The sequence below is a fragment of the Theropithecus gelada genome, chromosome 3 (genome assembly GCF_003255815.1).
Source record: "Theropithecus gelada isolate Dixy chromosome 3, Tgel_1.0, whole genome shotgun sequence".
In the NCBI taxonomy this organism is placed as follows: domain Eukaryota; kingdom Metazoa; phylum Chordata; class Mammalia; order Primates; family Cercopithecidae; genus Theropithecus; species Theropithecus gelada.
The window spans coordinates 120,616,456-120,637,782 of NC_037670.1; the positions used below are offsets into that span (position 1 = coordinate 120,616,456).

The following is a 21,327-nucleotide window of genomic DNA, read 5'->3' on the forward strand; positions in this document are numbered from 1 at the left end:
CAATGGACCTTTCTACCAGGGACCCCATGACCTTTGGCTCTAGAGAATGCTCATTATTTCTGTTACATCTTTTCTTCTCTTCATTCTCCTCTTGACTTTCTTCTGGGACTCCTCTAAGTCAGATTGTTCCCCCTTTATTGTCTGGCGTTACTGCTTATTATGCATACTTTGAAACACTTCTCCTGACATCATCCACACCCACCCCTCTTCTCACTCTAGGCTTCTAATTTCTGAGAATTTCTGGAGTCTTTTTTATGAATCAGCTTGCATATTGGCTCCTGTCACCTTGCAGGCAGTTAGATTTCCGCTTTTCCTAGCGTGCAAAGTGCCAACACTTGCCCATATGTTTTAGAGTTTTTAAAATGTTGCTGATATTTCTTTGGCATCTACACTCCAGTTTTATTTGTCCTTTTTGGATTATATCTTTTTAATCCTTTTTCTATCGTTTTAGTGATTCAGGTTAAAGTAGAAGCAAATATTGCATTTCACCCTATCTTTCCTTTCTTTCTAATGTCTTTATTTTCTCCGTAGTTCTCTTTTGACTTCAAACATATGTATACCAATTGCTCTCTTTCACTCTTCCTCTCTCTCCATATATAAAAAATATGAATACACACACACACACACACACACACACACACGACCTCCTGCCTGTCAAATTCAATGGGTTTTTCTCTCACTTCTTGGTTGATCTCTTTCCAACTTTAATCCTAACTGCCTCTGCCATTATCTCTTTCTTTTTCTTCTCTCTCTCTCTGATATAATCTACTTACTCTGATTTTCTGTGGAGGAGTATCTAACCTAGGGATCATAAATAAGGCTGTCATAGATCGATCCCTATATTAACATTAATATGTGAATATTAGAAGAACCTATAAAAGATCTGTCATTTCAGAAAATTAACAACATTTGCATTGAGGAAGTAGTTCTTAAATTATCTTCCTTGGACCAAAATATTATGTGACTATCATGGAGTGGTTCCCTGGAATCTACATTTATAACAAATAGGTGACTCATGTGCACAAAATTTAATGACAATTTTCCTGAGCTGTTGTTTCCTATGTGGACCATAAGACCAAGAGATAGCAGCTTCTCATTGTAATGTGAATCCCCTTCAGAGCAGGGGAAATTGAATCGCCTACTCACTCTCATGTATTGTTTTGGCCTAATTATACCCTCGGCACTTTAATACTAGGAAGCTGGGCTTTCATGGAGGAAATGACCTGTGAAAACTATATAAGGGTAGGAGACCCGGAGGGTGATGAGGCTTTATGAACTGCATCTTAGGGAACTAAATAGAGTGGTATGTGGTCATTGAGCTTCAGGGTGCCATCTAGCCAGGATGTCAAGGAAAGTAGCTATAAAACCTATTTGAGTACCCCAAACTCCAGGGTAAATCCTTATTTTGCGGAGCCCAAAATGTATACAACTGCAGGGGGGTGATTTTAAGTACTATAATTAACTCAAACTTAAAAATTTTCAAAATTGCAAAGGCTCCTTTCAGGTCTACAGTCTGGGCAGGTGCCAGGAAGGAGTCCTGAGGCTTCTTATGCTTCATTAGCTCTGATGTAACATCGGCCCCACCTGCATATCTTATTTTGTATTTGTTCTTTCTGCTTCTTCAGAATGATCAGCAATAAAACTCTCAGTATGCCCTCTGAGGCTGTTTTTAGTAGCAGCAGAGTAGGAGTAAGGTCTACTTTATGACATTCTGCTTAAAAGAGTGAGCTTAAGAAAACGGTCAGTTCTTCGGTGCTCACCAGGCTCTAAAAATGTAATGTGTCTGCTTTAGGGCCCAGCTCTCCTCCTATCTTGTCTGGACCTTACTCTCTCAATTGTTTTCCCGATAAACTATATTTTTTAAATCTCTCCCGCTTTGCTTTCTCTATCTCTGAGCTTCTCAACCTTGGTACTGCTGACATCTTGGATAATTCATAGTTAAGGATGGGAGTGCCATGTTCATTGCAGGATGTTTAGCTGGCTTGTACCCACAAAATGCCAGTAGCACCCTCCCCACAGTCATGATAATCAGGAAAAGTCTCCACATTTAATTTAGCCTACCTATCTACAAGACTCAGACCCTCCAAATGAAGATACATATATGATGCATGCCTGTAGTCCCAGCTACTCTGAAGGCTGAGGCAGGAGGATTGCTTGAGCCCAGGAGTTTAAGATCAGCCTGGGCAGCATAGTGAGACACTCTCTTAAAAAAAAAAAAAAGACACCCACACATGTCCCCCGTTAACCACAGATCTACTCAGTGATACATCTTTCCTTCTTTCCTTCAAATCAAACACTTTGAAAATGTAGCCAAAGCCTTTTATTTTTTCACTTTCTCACTTCTTGTATATTTCTTTATTATCTTTTAAAACATAATATTTCATACAGAAAGGGATATACATAACATACATTCATTAGAAAATATAATAAAGTAAATACTTGTGAACCCAGCTCCCAACATCTGAATGAAAATATCACCAATCCCATTGCAGGGGTGGCTACCTTAATCTTCTCCCCGTTTCTCCCCACATCCAACCTGCTGCCCAGGTGCAATTACTACCCACTACCCTTTCTCATTTTCATTTTTAGAAATCATTTTATTATATATTTTGCCATACAGTATATATTCTCTATATACTGTTTTCCTACACAGTATATTATTTAGTGTCACTACTTTTGAGCTATGTAAAAATCATATACATTGGTGTGTTGCATTCTTCTGGGATTGCCTTTTGTTTTCTTTTCTTTTATTTAATGTTATTTCTTATATTTAATTATGTCACCTGTACCCATGCCTTATTTGCTGTAGAAGTAGAACAGTGAATTGGGAGCACTCAATGGGGATTTTGGTGTTTAAGTCCTGGCTATGCATGTATGATATTGGACAAGTTCCTAAATGTCTTTGTGTACCTATTTCTTTATTTGTAAAAGGATAAATATTATTCCTCTTTGAAGATAAAAATTAATTATGAATTAATTTATGTAAAGTACCAATAGCAGTGCTTGGCACACAGCAGTATGTATAAGATCTTATTATTTACTCTGTATTTTGTGTAATATGTTCCATCATATGAATATAACACAACTTATTTATCCATTCCATGTCAAAGGACATTTGGGTGGTTTCCTATATTTCATTTTATCAATGCTACTATGATCATTTTAGCAAACTTCTCCTGATGCATGCATATGGGAAAGGATCCAGGGCATATATATTCAGGAGTAGAGTTGCCAATGATAGAATATGTTAATGTCAAGATAGTGCCAAATAGCTTTCCAATGTGGTTATACAAAGTTCCATCAGTGCATGAATTCCCAATGAACTCACACACTCTCTCACACTTACTCTGTTGTTCTGTATGACTCCCACATTCCTCAACACTCTTCCCTTGATTCATTTATTTATCTCTGCACCAATACTTCTCTATTTTAGCAACTATAATATTATTTTAAAGTATTTTTAGCTTTATTTGATCATAACTTTAATAACCCTAGAATTATGTCAGAATACATTGCATATAAAATTAGGAAATACACTGGAAAAAATGAAATAATATTATAATATAACTCCAGGTATGATACATGCTATAAAGAAAATAAAACAACTTAGTGGAAGTAAGACAGTAGAGGTTGGTGAGGAGAGTAGGGTGGTCAAAAAAATGTTTTCTAGGGAGGTGATATTTAAGAATATAACAAAATTAAATTCCCACTATCCATATTTCAAGCCTCAATGACCAGTTCTGACTAGTTACACTGCAGAGCTGGTGAAGTAACATCAGAGCATGTGCCTCAGGCTGATTTGAAGGACCAGGTCATTGAAACAGGTGGACAGGCATTGACTTGCAAGTGCGGTGGTTGATGAATCATCTTTGTGAAGAGAAGGATAGTAAGCTAGTTGAAAAAATATTCAATTAATGAGGAGAAAGTAGCAATGGATGATGGTAGATGACCACAAGGAGGAAGGTAGCAGGTGGTATGGTTGTGACCACGTGAACTTTAAAGCAGCTAGGGTTTTATTATTTTAAACCTTTATTGAGTAGGTGAATTTAGAGGGGAAAAAAATAGTGAGGAGAAGGGGAGAGTGATCAGTGAAAATATTTTCCTCATATGTGGGTTTAGAGTAAAAAAGCCACCACCATATCTGGTAGAGAAACAGTATTCTCAGGGGACAAGCTGATTTTAACCAGAGCAAGAAGGTAAAGGAACATGGAGGGAGAAAGACTGAAGTCGCAGGGATTTTGTCAATGACATTCCAAAGGACTTCACAGAAGGGTTTGAGGCCTCAGAAAGGTGGGGTCAGATTGGGGGTGGTACAGAGCTATGTGATGTATGAGTCCAAGTATTCATTGTTGACCTGGAAGTGGGTCGGGTCAATACTTCCCATGGTGACTATGCTCAACGGGGGTATGTCATGATGGATTAGTCCTGATGATCTCTTCAGGGAAGATAAATAACCTTCAATTTTAACTTCATTTACAAAATGGAAACCATTGAACGTGTTGATCCTCACCCTCCCATCACCAAATCTACTGTTTCCGCATGATGTTTTCCACCCCCTTCCTTGTTATATTGGCAGTACTCCCTTTTATGAAATGTCACTCCTTAAACCCATGCTCTGGGTTCCAGCTTGTTGACCTTTCTTAAGGGCTGGTTATTTTCTGTCTTTTCTACAGTATTATTTCTTCTTTTTCTTTCTACAAAATCAACAACAAATGTAGTTTGTATAGGGGTGCTTAATTTCCTTGTGAGACATGGATTCATTTGACAGTCTGGCAAAACCTAAGGACCCTCAAATGTGTAAAGTAAATATGTAGAATTACGAAGCAAAATATTAAAATCAAGTGGGCAAAACTATATTTTTAAATACAACTATTATGACATTAAAATAGCAATTTATGATATGATGACATGTACCTTCTTTATTAACATATTTAGTAATAAAACCTAGCAACAGGTCTTACTTATAAGCACCCGCATTTCCAATTAATGATGAGTGTTAATGATATTTTGAGATAACTGCAGCAACTCTAAAGTAGCATTGAAATGTATTTTCTCTTGGTAATGAAACCACAGATACTGCTAATACTACTATAGTTTGCTTTCTACATTTATATGATATTATCTGACGGAAATGCTAAATTGCAGTTAGAACTTAAAGGCTAATGCATAATGACTTTTTTTTTTTCTGATTTCTGAGGTGGTGCGTTCCCTGAATTCTTTTTTCAGGCCCCAGTTAACAACTCCTGCTCCATAATTTTCACTTTAGAAAGCATTCTAATTTTTTTGATATAGATATAAATATATAAATTATATTTATATAATTTATATAAATTTATATAAATATAAATATACATTTATCGGCTGAGCAAATATAGTTCTTCATGATTTACTCTCATCTACCTTCTTAGGACAAGCCTAATCTCCACTTGTCCACCAATAACACATTGCTAGTCAGACCATTTCTATTTGCTCTTTTTCGTACCTCTGTATTCTTACAGCTCCCGTTTCCTGGGATAACCTTCAAACATATCCAATTTTTTAAAATCTATTTTCTTTCTCTTCTACCCTAGATTTGGAGAAGGTTCTCCTTGCCCTTCCTTATTCTAAGGTCTGATTTTGATTCCCATATTGTATTAGCTTTGGCTGTTCAGCTGTCAGTTTACTTATAAGATGGGTCCTTAAGAGTAGGCACTGTGTTATGTTCATCTTTCAAGATGTAATGAAAGAATGAAAGTGTGTCCGTTGCTAATCCTTACATCTTCCATCAATAAATCTGTTCTCTTCACTGTCTGCTTTCTTGTAATTTTTTTTTTTTTTTTTTTTTTGAGACGGAGTCTCACTCTGTCGCCCAGGCTGGAGTGCAGTGGCACGATCTCAGCTCACTGCAAGCTCCGCCTCCCGAGTTCAGGCCATTCTCCTGCCTCAACCTCCCCCGAGTAGCTGGGACTACAGGCGCCCACCACCACGCCAGGCTAATTTTTTGTATTTTTAGTAGAGAGGGGGTTTCACTGTGTTAGCCAGGATGGTCTCGATCTCCTGACCACATGATCCATCCGCTTCGGCCTCCCAAAGTGCTGGGATTATAGACGTGAGCTACTGCACCCGGCCTCTTGCAAATTTTATTGTACTTATTATCACAACCACTTTCAGACTAGGTATTGCTGAATTTCATTTAGGTTAATTTTGTCTGCCTGCTACTTACCCTTATATCCCAAGCCACCTATCCACCACCTACCCACTTATGCTCTGGCAAACAGGATAAGAATCCTGTTTCACAGTGTGGCGGTAATTGCAACCTTGGCTGCACGTTAATAAACACCTGAGGATTGTGTAAATAATATTTGTGTCTTGGCTCTACCTCTAAACTGATGTGAGGACTAAATAGTGGTACTTTCTGAAACTCTCCCAGGTGATTGTAATGTGCATGAGGATTGTGAAACGCTGGGATATTAAGCATCCTTGCTGGTCCTGGAAATACCGGTCCTATATGTGGTACTAAATAATTATTTTCTAAGTAATAACCAGAACTTATATGAATATACACACTTATAAGGATAATTTTTCCATACAATTTTGAAATAGATAAGAATCTGTAATTTAATAAACTTATTGTACTGTATTAGTGTTTTTAGATAATGGCTTTGCTTTCTAACTTATTTAACTCACTGCATTTCCGAGACCATGGGATAATACTGTTTCCCAATGAATTTCTGCCTGTTGTACCTATGTAACATTCATTAAAGACCCTAAACCCTCACTACAAACTGCAAAACTCAGTGCTGATGCTAAAGCGTACTCTTCACTCTAAAACTTCCAATTTCGTAACTCCATTTGCATTATCTAATGTGAGCATCTCCCACCTCCTCAAAGAGAATAGCTTTTGCATTTTACTCTATCTAAAACTCTCTAAAATCCCCAGATAATGTAAGACTTCTTAGATGAGAATTCTGGTTTCAATCAAATTCTGATTTAACATTCTAAGAAATTGAAAAAAATGTGTTTTTGTTGTTGTTTGTATGTATTATTTATTTAATTTTCTTTCTCTAGTGTCCTTTAGTACAAAAAGACCTTTGGCTGAAATAAAGAAAACTATTATCTAAGTAAAAAATTAAAGCATCTGAGACTTTCTGATCATAATGTGACAATATCAGGACCTTGTATAGTTAGAATACTTGGAAAGGGAAAAACAGAACATCCTCGTAGACTTTTGTCACTTGATTGACCGTAGATTCAACCCACATCTGCATTTGTTTCTTAAAAAAAAAAAAAAAAAGTGTTTATAAGCTTCAAAGTCTCTAAATTGGGATAGGGTTCTAACTATTGGCATTCATGGCTATTCATGTTTAAATTGCCTTTCTTTTTTTTTTTCTTTTTTTATTAAAGAGTCCTCATTAAGTTTTCTTTCACTTGCTACTCAATTGTTAAATAATAGTTCTGTATTGAGGAAGAACATCCAATCTATTCATAGATAATTTGAAAATAAATGTATATGTTTCTTCTCATACCCATTCCCTGCAATTTATTTATAACTCTTGTAATTTCAAGATGCGACCAGAAGAGATAACGACATTTTATTATGTTATGACTAGATTTTCTGGTTAGGAGCTTTCATTCAGCAGCATTACATTTTATTTCTACATAATGCATAGTTATTTAAACTTCAGTTGCTGGTATAATTTAATTGAACCTAAGTCTAAGAAGATTTAAATAGATTAAGTAAAATTGTTAAGTTTTAAATAGCTAAAAAAGCAATTCATGGTAATTGAATATTTTAGCTGTATCAAAAATACATTTAGGGAATTCCAAAAACAAAAGTAATAACTACAAAATATCTTGGTGTTTTGTTACAGTCAACCCACTATTTACACAACTATTCTGTTATCTGTAATTCAAACAATTATTTGAAAAAAAAAAGTATGGAAAAAAACATTCCCTGTGACTTTAAAACATTTTAATACTATGTACTAGCATTTTATTTATTTATTTTAGACAGAGTCTCACTCTGTCACTCAGGCTGGAGTGCAGTGGCATGATCTCAGCTCACTGCATCCTCCGCCTCTAGGGTTCAATCGATTCTCTTGCCTCAGTCCCCAAGTAGTTGGGATTACAAGTATGTGCCACTACGCCCAGCTAATTTTGTTTTATATTTTTGGTGGAAACAGTTCACCATGTTGGCCAGGCTGGTCTCGAACTCCTGACCTGAGGTAATCCACCTGCCTAGGGCTCTTAAAGTGCTAGGATTATAGGTGTGAGCCACTGCACCCAGCCTGTAATGGTATTTTGAAATAGTGGTTGTGATAATATTGTTTAGTCAGCTAAAATTAGTGTTAACCAAAAATAAAATTCCTCTGGATATTACGCATGGTAAGGTTTTCCACATTGCACCTAAAATTGTTGAAAGCATTTCTCTGCCACTTTCTCTTTTCTATGAGAAAAGCTTTTTTAGTTATTCATATTCATCATATTTATTTATATTTACAAAAAGAAGCACTAGATCTAGTATATTTGTTTGTGTTTCCTTATTGTTTGTGTTTAACAATTAAAGCTAACGTGTTAATTTTTAGTTTTTATTTTATTTTAAATTATTTTAATTCAATTATATTAGAGGACTTTTTGAAGAGAGCAGAAACCAGGGTGTAACAGCAAAGAACACAGATTCTATAGCCATATTGTTAGGGCTCCCATCTGAACACTACCTCTTATTAGATGAGTGATTCCGGGCAAATTAGTCCACAGCTCTGTTTCTCAGTTCTCTTAACTGTAAGAACAGATAGCCACAGTATCTTTGTCTTAGCTTTTGTGAGAAGATTAGGTGAGTTATTAAGTGCCTAGAACAGTGCCTGGAACATAGTAAGCACTGCCTTAATATTTGCTGTTTTCATTGTTATTATTGAAGCTAGATGATTCTAATGTGCTACCATAGAAAGTGAGGGATAAAAGTATTACGTATTTTTAGGTGTTATTTAACTAAGTTCTAGAAATGTATATGGGGACATGAAGTATGCAAAAAATGAATAAAACAGTGCCTACCCTAAAATATTTATAATATAATAGACAAGATAGATAGATATACATATGCCATATGTGGCACAATTTGAATAGACAATAAAGGTTCAAATAAAATGCTAAGAAAGTATTTTAGTAGTGGTTCCTGGAGGAGATATAATTTCAATTGGACTTTGAATAATAGAATTTTGACTGGGAGTGAGAACATAGAAAGTAGGAGTAGGAAGGACAGAAATTTCAGAGGAGTGTAGAATAATGACTAATGTTTTTGGGCTGAAGTAAATAGATGGATTGGGGGCATGTGGGTGGGAAAAGGGTATGCAGTAAGAGTTAAGGATGGGAACCACAGACTAGTTCATGAAGAATACTGACTGCAATGCTATTGAAACGGAATCTTCTAGGCAATGCAGGAGTCACTGGCAAGGCAGGAGTCTCAATATGGGCATAAAATAGTTAAAATTGTAGTTTAGTGATTACTTTGACACCAGCATGATGAATAAATGGATGGAAAATGAGAATAGAGTCATGAAGCCAGTAAGTGGCAGTTAGAATTTAAAACCAGGTACATCTGTACTAGAAGCCATCACTGAGAACCAGGTTATTGCTTTGAGATCAACTTCCATATTGGTCTTCAGTGTGCCATTAGTTTTGCTAGTTCCGCCTCTGTTATGAGGTGTTTCTTTCTCCTTAGCTCTTATTCCCTTTGCATGCCTGCATTTTACCCTAGTAATGGTTATGAACTAGTATAACAATTAGTTGCTGGTGAGAGTAGTAGAGAAGAAAACACTGACTGGTATTATATGTAACTGTACACCTTTTGTTTACTTATAGTAAGGGTTGAGAACCCCAGGAGACTCCAGTATTCAATCACAGGTAACAGATTATCCTGTCTATGTTCTGTCTGAATATCCCCTTGCAATCTGTACACATTTGAGAATTACTAAGACTTCCTAAAAAATAAATCAAAATTATTCTCTGGAAGATATGAATACTTGTTTAATGTATAAAATTTATTTTCTTTTTTTCCTATTTCATGAAAAAATAAAAAATGAATATGTTTATATATTTAAGTCATATTTTGGCAGAACTCATAGAATATTTCATATTTGGTAATAAACTTTCAGTTTTAGAAACTCTGATCTATAGTTTTTATCTTTCTAAATTTCAGCTTGTTTTTCTAAAATTATTCTCACTACTATAATTTAAAGCTAAAACTGGGCCCGGTGTGGTGGCTCACGCCTGTAATTCCAGCACTTTGGTAGACCAAGGTGGGCAGATCACCTGAAGTCAGGAGTTCAAGACTAGCCCGGCCAACATGGAGAAACCCTGTCTCTACTTAAAATACAAAAAATTAGCCGGGCATGGTGGCGCATGCCTGTAATCCCAGCTACTTGGGAGGCTGAGGCAGGAGAATCACTTGAACCTGGGAGGTGAAGGTTGTGGTAAGCTGAGATCGTGCCATTGCACTCCAGCCTGGGCAACAAGAGCAAAACTCTGTCTCAGAAAAAAAAAAAGAAAAGTCAAAATTACACTACTTTATTTGGATATCTATACATATTATAGTTCTGTTAGATAATTCTGTTTATAAAAATATTCATATCTTTCTCATTTATTCAACTTCATTGTATCAAAGGTGAAAAAATTTATTGTATTTTAGAATTTAATTTTTTATTGAGTAGAAAGGCATTTATGTACAATTTGCACATAAATGTCAGATGGCATTTCACATTAATGATACCAATTGAATAAATTTTATCCATACAAAAGACCATACATCAGGCTAAAAATGTTTGTGTGTAGTTATCATATTTTTCTAGTTCAAATGCTTAGGAGAATAAGCTTTTTAAAGTATAAATTTTGTCCATAGTTCAAAATATTATAATTCTGGCATATAATTAAGTATAAAGGCATAAATGACAGTCATTATAATTGAATGACAGTCATTATAATTAAGTATAAAGGCATAAACATGATGACAGATAATGTGTGTCAGGTTAAAGATTATCATTTATAAACCATTAAGATTATTTTAATGTGTTATATTCAAAATATATTTTCTTGTTTTTAATAATATTTATGAGATCTATAATTAAGATGTACATTGATGGACACTGGTGCAGTACATAGATGTAAATACAGAAAGAAAACCCCAAATATAGGCAAATACTTTTCATTAGAATAATAGAAATAGGAAGAGAATATAAGATAAAATTATATAGGCTTAGTCACTTAAAACATATTCTATGAAGATAGACTTGTATTAACTGGATTGTTTTATTTACTATTTTTAAATAAAAAGATAATCTAATTTTTACAGTTAAAAAATTATTTCATATTCATTAGTTTGTTTGTGCTCTCCTAAATCTCTGAGTGTCATAACATCTTGTAACAATAAGCTGTTAGATCCTTAATCGTGGTATAATTATGTGACTCAATAGGGAGTCCAGAAAAAAAATTACCTTGTAATTTAATTTATACTTTATTTTATTTTTCTCCATTGAGATATGCAAGAATAGTAAATGGCTTGTTAATGTGCAGTGGAATGATTAAATTATATTGTGGGGGTATTGTGATGAAATGATGTGTATTTAACCTTTTGCTTTTTGTATCTTTTTTGGTACAGAGATTTTGGAAATCACATTACACGCTGTTGTTTAACGGCCTTTAAAAATGTTTTGTGCAGAACAAATAGCCTAATTTTATGGGTTTTTGTTGATGCTAAACTCTGGAGCAGAACCAAAAGGCATCCTGACTGCCAAGACAAATGAAGAAAATCATTTCCCTTACTAGCTTGGCAGAATGTTTTTATGTGATGGTTTTAAAAAATAACTTTCCATTTCCAGTGAGGTCTTTCTTTGCCATATATTGTCACCTGAGTTAACGTTTGGATGCAGTTCTGAGCCTATTAAACTATTTAAAAATACCAAACAAACCAAAACAACAACAATAAAACTTTAGTAAACCTATATTTCTGCTACTCCTTTGGAGAGTCCCCATGTGTTGAACTTTAAAGAGTGTTCATACTTATCTTCTGTCTCTCTTCCATCTACTCAGAGTGATCTGTTCGACATCCGTCTACCTTTCCTCAGAAATCCTATGAGTCTTTAAGAGCCTAGGTTATTGCTAACATCCTGTGGTATTTCCTTCCTGATTAAACTGGAAATTTTTACTTATTTTATTTATTTAACATGTTACAGCATTTTCATGCCAACAAACCTGATCTCTCAAACTTCAGTGTAATCTCCTTTGACAGATTGACTTTACCAAGATTGTGATAAAAGGCATATTGACTGATACAAGCCAATCAACAGACGTTGAAAAGCAGAGACTGTGCTTAAGACATTGTGCCAGATAGGCACTGGTAGTGAGACAGAAATAAGTCACTGCCTTGCCCTCTGTAATTTATAGTCTAATAAGAGAGCTAAAATTAAGTACACATCATTGTTGTCCTAGATAGAGAAAATAAGAACACTATGAGGGATTAAAGGAGCGAGAAATACTATCTGTTGAAAAAATATCAACAAAGATTTTGTTGTGAAACTCTTTGGGAAATGCGCCTGAAAGAATAGGTTATTCTTACAGCAATTGCCATTATTAGTTTTGCTGCTAGGAACAATGCATGTTCTGGCAATCCTAGAAAAGCCATTATTGTCTTCACCATCACATAATATCTTTGTGACAAAAACTGTGAAGGGTCTGAGATTTTATCTTGCTCTCAAGACAGGTTAGCCTGTCACAGTTTCATAGATGTTGTCAGAAAACATTAGACTCTTGGGTCAGAGACAAAAGACTCTATTACTCATGGCACAGCAGGCAGCAAGAGCTTCTTGTTTCCATCAGTGTCCTTGCCCCTCAAGTCCTGCAGGGGGTGATGCGTGGCAGCCTAGGTAGACACTGCACTCAGTGGATATGTGTCACATCTCAGGGACCCCAAGCTTAGGAAACTCCCAATCTTATAAGGTGACTGTTAGCAAAACTGTCTAAACTTTGTCTAGAGGAAGATATAATCTTTACTATCCCGGTCAGGAAACAAATCTTTCATTTGCCCTGGAGGGAGATTCTATTTCTCTCTTTTCAGGCTATTTGAAAAGATATTCTGGAATAAAAGCTGTCAAAAGATGTATAAAAATGCTGTGGAGAATTAACCCCTAAACAGTGTGTTTAACTGGAAATGGTCATTTTGAAGCCATTATTTAGGGGTATACAGAGCAATATGTGATAAAACTAAAGTTTAAAGAAGTCTTCATTTTACATAATAATGAAAAATGAGTAAGAAGGGATGGTACTATTGTAAAAAGAAGCAGAGCCTGTATCTCGTAAGTTATGTTATAAACATAATGCATTATTCTGGATTATGGAAGAGGTATTATCTAATCTAGTTATATTGATAAGGGAATTAGTAATGAAAATCTTTCCTGATAGATGATCCTAAATGAATTTATATTTTATTATATATGATAAAATACATATATTTGTAAACATAGTCTATATATACATGCACATGTTCTAGCATATCTATTTGAATAATTTATACTTCCACAATAAAATCATAATTCCCCAATCAATTTGAATCTCAAATTAGAATGGGTCTTAGAGGTTATTTATTAAAATCTATCCCTGAGTTCAAGAATGGTTTTCCAAAATAATAGATCAGGTCAAGTTTATAAACTCTGCAGCCTCACTTCTAGAATTCACCCTATAGTGGGGTCAGTGACTCCACTCAGGTGTATGCAAAGCTGCACTTGAACCGGATATTGACTGATATCTTTCCTAAATCATACATGACCCACTGATGGATTTATTGCCAACATCAACATCTATTCTAGGATTTTATGTGTGTGCTTTTTGCTTTAGGGTTGGTTTTATTTTATATCACCATTCTTTCTGTGTTTATCTTTTCTTGTGCTGCAACATCAAAAACAAAACTGTGTTTTCACTTAAAGTTTATATGCCAAAATTGTGTTTTCCTTTAAAAGTTTATACACTGCACTATGAAAATTAAAGAACACCTCATGCTGAATATTGTTAGTAAAATACTGCTTGGGGCTCATTGCACCAATGAATAAGAACATAAAAGTAATATTTTATACCTATAATTCAAACCACAGAGTGCTTGTTTCTATGATAATAAATTAAATCAGATAGCATTTATCACTATAAAATGCTATTATCACCACTTTGATAAATTCCCAATATTACTCAGGTATCAGGAGCTGGATTTGGCTACATAATGTATAAGTTAAGTGACACGCCTCTTTCACTTGTGGGATATACATGCCTTACCTGATATTTTACGAGGCATGGCTTTAAGAAAAAGAAAAAGCGTAAGTCTTATTTATTTTTCCTTCTTTTTTTTTTTGATTGAGATGGAGTCTCACTCTGTCACCCAGGCTGGAGTGTAGTGGCGGGATCTTGGCTCACTGCAAACTTTGTCCCCCGGGTTCAAGCAATTCTCCTGCCTCAGCCTCTGAAGCAGCTGGGACTACAGGTGCACACCACCGTGCCTTGCTAGTTTTGTATTTTTTATAGAGACAGGATTTCACCATGTTGGTTAGGCTGGTCTCAAACTCCTGACCTCAGGTGATCCACCTGCCTCGGCCTCCCAAAGTGCTGGGATTACAGGTATGAGCCACTACACCTGTCCTAAAAAAGCTGAATCTTGAAGATATTTAGGATTCAAACAAACGTGAGATTTTGGAAACTAAAATGCCTGTAGGAATCATTCATGTAAAAGAAAAGTCTGAAACAAATCAAAATATCTGTTCCATTTCAACTCCGGAGGAAAGTTGCCACACAGGAATGCTTGCCTAGTGTTGCATTTCATCATATTTTTCTAGGGAAATCGGAAATAGGGATTTTTATGCAAGATTTTTAAATTTTTAAATGTTGGCTCCTAACCTAAAAATAATTACAATTTGCCACTAAATAAAAAAATACCACCAATCAGCAACGTCTAATATTTTGTTTGATAATCAGAATGTCTTTCCAGGCTGACAGAGCATAAACTGGGATGGTGATGGATAGAGGAAGGGGAGGCAGAAGATAATAGAGACTTTAAGGGAACAAACAAACTGCTGTAGACAGAAGAGTCTGTCTTGCTGTCATAGGCCTACTAATACAGTCTAACAACAGTAAACATTGACACTGGACTGGAAAAGGCTGTACCTGAATCCTTCTCAACCAAGGTCTCTGAGGATTCTTAAGCATCCTGAGGAGAAAGAGGTTGTTTGTAAAAATGTTAATGATGTCTTGAGAGGCCCATGCTACTTGGCTGTGTTATTTTGACTCCTTCATCAAATTCTTAGGTAGCCTGGGGTATTAGTCCATTTTCATACTGCTATAAAGAACTACCGAGATTGGCTAATTTTTAAAGGAAAGAGGTTTAATTGACTCACAGTTCAGCATGGCCAGGGAGGCCTCAGGAAACTTCCAATCATGCTGGAAGGTGAAGGGGAAGCGAAGCACCTTCTTCACAAGGTAGCAGGAAGAAGAAGTGCCGAGCTAAGAGGGAAAAGACCCCTATGAAACTATCAGATCTTGTGAGAACTCACTCAGTATCACGAGAACAGCATGGAGGAAACTGCCTCCATGATTCAATTACCTCCACCTGATTTCTCCCTTGGAAAGTGGGGATTATGGGAATTACCATTCAAGATGAGATTTGGGTGGGGACACATAGCCTAACCATATCATCTGACTTCTATGGAGGCAATTAAGTAAAAACTGTAGAGTATTTTGGTGAGAACCAACATCTCTCCAAGATAAATCACCTGACCAGCTGAGCCCATGAAATTGATATGGTCGCATGAGATGGTGCTCCCTTGAAATGCCCAGGGAACTTAAGAAAGGAGGTGGACTGAGCATTTTCATTCTGGTGAGGGAGCGATTGATCCAGCAAATGTGGGGATAAACAATGTTAAGTGGAGACTTAAGCTCTTGAGCCACAAAAGCATTTGGGAACTGACCAGTTGCTGCAGTTACTCATATGGATCACATTCCTTTGTTTCCACCCATAGATTTATTGCAATGTGGGTTTGCACAGATAATAAGAATTTTTTAAAGAAACTCCCAAAATAATAGCATCTCTTTGATAAAGCTGTGGTAAGGATTAAATTAGATATTGTATTTAAAGCACTTGGCACAAAAATTGGAAAACTTGATAATGCTAAGTGAGGGTATAGGGGCATGGATTGCCTATATAGACATGTAGCCATTCTGGAGAGCGGTCTGGTACTACATTCACAGATGCAATACTTACTTGCCCTGAGACCCAGTAATTCTTATCTCATGTATATATACCAACGATTTTCTTACACAGATCCAAAAAGGGCATGTACAAAAAGGTAACAATTTATTTGATGTCATAGAGACTTGGAAGCAATCTGGGTATCCATCGTTTGGAGAGTTGATAAGAAAATGTGGGGGAACCACACCTTAACATTACAAAACACTCAGAAACAGCAGACTATATGTGTGCATAGGACTATTGAGGGACCTCAAAAACCCAGTTCTTAGTGAAAAAGATAAGAAAGAGATAAGATTTAACTTCAATACTATTTACATAAATTAGAAATATATGCACAAAAAGCAGTAGTATACACTTTATAAGAATATATACAAATAAATAAGGTACCTGGTAACAGGATACAATAGTTGCCTCCTGGGGGGATGGAAATAAAACATGGAGTGGGAATAAGGAAATAAATAATTAACTAAAATAAAAGAGGAACTCTTTAAGAGTGTTGATGAAAAGGAATCATGAATTAAGTAATATAACAAACTCAAACCTCTGCACATAAATTGATAAAGCAAAAGAAGGAAAAAAAAATAAAGTTCTTAACACAGTGCCTGGCACATAGTACAATTATTCTATAGATTAAGCAAAAAGAGGACCAAAAGGAGTCTGAGAAAAGAAAAGAAAGTGATAAAGAAAAAAAATCTCTTTGAAAAATAAATTAAGTTTTGCAATTAGAAATTTGTGGAACCAGTTAACAAGTATAGTTATACTGATTTCTGCTTGTGGTCTCAGGAAAGTGCTAGATACTATTGCAGGTAAAAAAGAAAAGTTTGATATATTCTCCTTATCAGAGAATAAATCAAAAAACTTAAAACATAAGTTTTAAGGAATGTATAAAGGAAGAAAACAATAAACTTAAAATGCAATGAAAACTTTTGGAAATCCAGTTGGAAATTGGTAGAGTTAAACAATGTTTTTAAAAAATAATCACTCTGGGAGGCTGAGGCGGGCAGATCACGAGGCCAGGAGATCAAGACCATCCTAGCTAACACTGTGAAACCCCATCTCTACTAAAAATACAAAAAATTAGCCAGGTGTGGTGGCAGGCACCTGTAGTCCCAGCTACTCAGTAGGCTGAGGCAGGAGAATTGCTTGAACCCAGGAGGCGGAGGTTGCAATGAGCCAAGATCAGGTCACTGCACTCCAGCCTGGGTGACACAGCCAGACTCCATTTCAAAAAATAAATAAATAAATAAATAATAAATAAATAATCAAAGAGACAATATGGTGTATTACTGGGTGATACATTATAAGTCAACATTAAAGAGTCATTCATCCTTTAATCATTGTATGCAGCAAACGTTACGGAGAGCCCTCCACACAGCAGGTTCTATGTTAAGTAGTAAAAACACAAGAAACTGCAGGATGTGCCTGAGTTGGAGGAGCAGTTAGGTTTAATATGGGAAAGGGCTGGTTAAGGCATGGCTGTCCTCTGAAAGGCCAAGACTTGAGGTGAACTTTCAAATATAATTTTTTTTAAAAAAGGATTTATCATAAAGTAAAAGCCCAGAGATAAGTTTCTTAATTATGCAGATAATTATGTGAATAACACAAAGCCCCATTGTATCTTATCAGAAAATAGAAAAAAATGGAAATGTCTTGAACTATAGAAGAAAGTGAAATGGTTTTCAGTGTGGTTTATTTTTATATGTAGTTATCATAATAGTACATTATCTTTTATTTTAGATACACTGGCCTAGTACAGCTCTAAAAATGGAAGAATGCATAATGAAGGGAAAAGATGCGGTAAGTATTATTCATTGTAAATTAAACAAATCATCAATTATATCCCTAGTTAACCACAAAGAACTGAATCACTGAATTTTTATTTGCTCTTATAAAAGCATGTGTGCAATTTGGTTCATGAAGAAAAAAATGTATAGGCATATAAGACATAATTATGTAAAATTAATTTCAATGTAGACTTAAAGGAAGCAGAGATGCCATTGAGATCTTGGTTTTTATTTTGTTTTTTAATATCTTAATCAACTTGGGTTTATAAATTCCTTATACTAATGCTTATTTCCCATGTCTTTGGCAGAAAAATAATTACAGGTAATTTTTTTTTTTTTTGTAGGAACAGTTAAGCACATTCTTTGTGAGATTTCACTTTACATTGTTTAGTAAATTAGAAAAGAATGAAGAAAAAAAAGTCAACAAAAAGTTTGAAAGAGGCAATAAACACATTTTACCTATTCCTAAATATTTTTAGGGTCGACTTTAAGAAGCAATATTCTCTTTCTCTATAGTTTCCCTGCTGAGTGTGAGTGGCAAAAGGCTGTGCGTCAGCCCGCCGACACAGTCCCTAACACACTAAGACGTCAGTGATAGGACTTTCACATACAAGCAGTGTCTAGCTGATTTCGTGACACAAATGCACCCTGGAGGAAGGCCTGGACATCTGCCTCTGAAAGTGAACTTATCCTTTTTTTCAGTAAGGAAAAAAAAAAAAAAAAAAAAAAACTATATAAATGACTAACACACATTATACTAACTCCTCATTCTCTGTAGCAGCTGGGTCACAGCCAAGGAGTGAGTCAGCACATTCCTGTTGCCTTAGCCCACCGCATGATGCTGACTAATTGGACATATTCTTAGGCCATGTCAATCTAAGCTCAGCTGAGCCAAAATGTGGTCTAATAGGCTCCCTGTCAGATGTGACGGTGTGTCAAGAGAGGAAATGTAGGTGCTTATGGAAACAAACAACAGATATTTTCATCATTCCTGAATGATCAGATTCTACCAAATATATGGGTCACCTGAAGAATAAAATATCATGTGATTGCAAATTTGAAGAAATAAATATACCTGTGTGCTCTAGATAATCAATTCAATAGTGCACTCCTCGTTCTTGCCAAGTGATTCCGCTGGCCTTTTCTCCTAACACTGTTATAGGATAAACTTTAAAGTGCTGAAATTGCAACAGGTCCTTATAAAACATGACATTAATTGATCATTACGTGTATTGATTTCAAGTAATACTGGGCACTAAAAGAGTTTAGTATTCATTTCATAATTTATTTTTAATGAAATAGCAACACCTAATTTGTCAAAAGAATGCTTACTAAAATTAATTTAGCCAAGTTGATTTTGAAGCAATTGTAAATGTTTCTTTAATTCAGTATACTGATCATTAAATTCACTTACTGATGGATATATTAAAATGTTATTAACATGTGTTATGTATTAGGTGCTGTGCTCAATTAACTGGGAAATGCCGAGATGTGTAAAACAGATTCTGTCCTCAAGAAGCTCACAGTTGAATACCAATGTTGACAAACTAGAGCGTCTAGGCCAAAGGTGGCTTGTTGCCTATTTTTGTAAATAAAATTTTATCGGAACACAGCCCCACACATTTAGTTTTGTATTGTTTATGGCTGCTTTCATGCTATAGCTGCAAAAATGAATAGTTGCAACAGAGACTAGATAGCTCATCAAACTAAATACATTTACATTCTGGCCCTTTACAGAAAAAGTTTGCTGATTCCCAGTCTACTACTATTTCCTACAGTAATATAGTAATCTTATCATAGTCCTACAACAAAATGTTGTTTTTATTGGTTAGTTTTCTGTATTTACTTAACAATTCTCTCTGAAAGTGCTTTATGTAAATTTGTGAGTGTGAGAATGTAGGACTTACTTTCCAAAACATTAAAATTCTGTTTGTCCTAAATACTGCATATTTTGAGAGGCTAAGGCAGGTAGATCGCTGGAGCCCGGGAGTTTGAGACTAGCCTGGGCAACATGAGGAAACCCCATCTCTACAAATGATACAAAAAGATTACCTGGGCCTGGTGGCACATGCAACTTCCTCCAGTAGTTGCAGCTACTCTGGAGGCTGAGGTGGGAGGATCACTTGAGCCTGGGAAGGCGAGGCTGCAGTGAGCCAAAATTGCACCACTACGTTCCAGCCTGGGCAACAGAGTGAGACCCTGTCTTGGAAAAAAAAAAAAAAAAAAACTGCATATTTCCATATGAATAACTATGTTTTTTCTAATTTTCGGTTTTAATGACTTTATGCTGATTCATTGTTTATACTGTACTTAAAAAACCAACAGTGTTGGGAACAGCTTAATTACTTAGTGGAACATATTACCATGAGAATTTTTACACTTGAAGAAATTTCTGAATAGTGCTTTTTTCATTCCTCAATTGTAAACTAGAATACATGAAAAATGATACACTCTCATTATAAAATGTAATTTACACATCACTGCTAACCAAAATGTGTTTCAGTAACCCCACTTTCTTCTCCAACTTCTTGTCCTCTTTTCTTCTACCCCTCTTGCCTCCTTCGCCCAACAGAGATTTATGGTAAAACATGAGCTTTCTAGGGCTAGGAAAAACAAAAATCAAAAAGGACTAAACGTGTTTATTATACTGATAGATTCCTTCCTTTTTTTTCCTGCTTTAGGGTGAATGTGCAAATTATGTTCGGGTTTTGCATCACTATAACAGGACACACCTTCTGACTTGTGGTACTGGAGCTTTTGATCCAGTTTGTGCCTTCATCAGAGTTGGGTATCATTTGGAGGTAAGATGTTTCATTCATTGCTATCAATAAAAATAATGCTTAAAACAACCTTGTTCTCAAAGAAAGACTGCAGCATTTCTTCCCAAGAAAGATAAAAGCATTTGTGATATACTGAATCAGTTTGCTTGAGACAGATAAATTATCTTTCTGGGCCTTCAAAATTCTTGTCAGGTACAAAATCTGTGAACCAATTAATTCGCTATGTACTCAATTCACTGAACAATTTTATTTGCTTAATTCGCCCACTTAAGAACATCTCTTAACATCAAACTGTGTTCTCTATTGTGTTATATTAATATTTTCATTGATTTAACCACCAAACTGGAATATGTATATAGGTGTGTGTGTATGTGTGTGTATATATATAATTTACATATATAAAATATAATATTTTACAGGGGGCATGCAAAGACTTTTTGATTCTATAATTATTTTCTTATGGTCAGGTGAGGTAGGGAATGCAGGAGGAGGGAATATTTCAAACTGAGTT

At 35.4% G+C, this 21,327-nt stretch overlaps 1 protein-coding gene across 2 annotated transcripts in view; it reads left to right on the forward strand.

The window, feature by feature from the left end:
• Positions 1-21,327, forward strand: part of SEMA3E (semaphorin 3E) — a 292,189-nt gene that overhangs the window by 167,483 nt on the left and 103,379 nt on the right. For both annotated transcript variants that reach the window (XM_025381243.1, XM_025381244.1), the window contains exons 3-4: positions 17,990-18,049; positions 20,718-20,837. In XM_025381243.1, the coding sequence (XP_025237028.1) occupies positions 17,990-18,049; positions 20,718-20,837 (180 nt within the window). The remainder of the gene's footprint in view (positions 1-17,989; positions 18,050-20,717; positions 20,838-21,327) is intronic.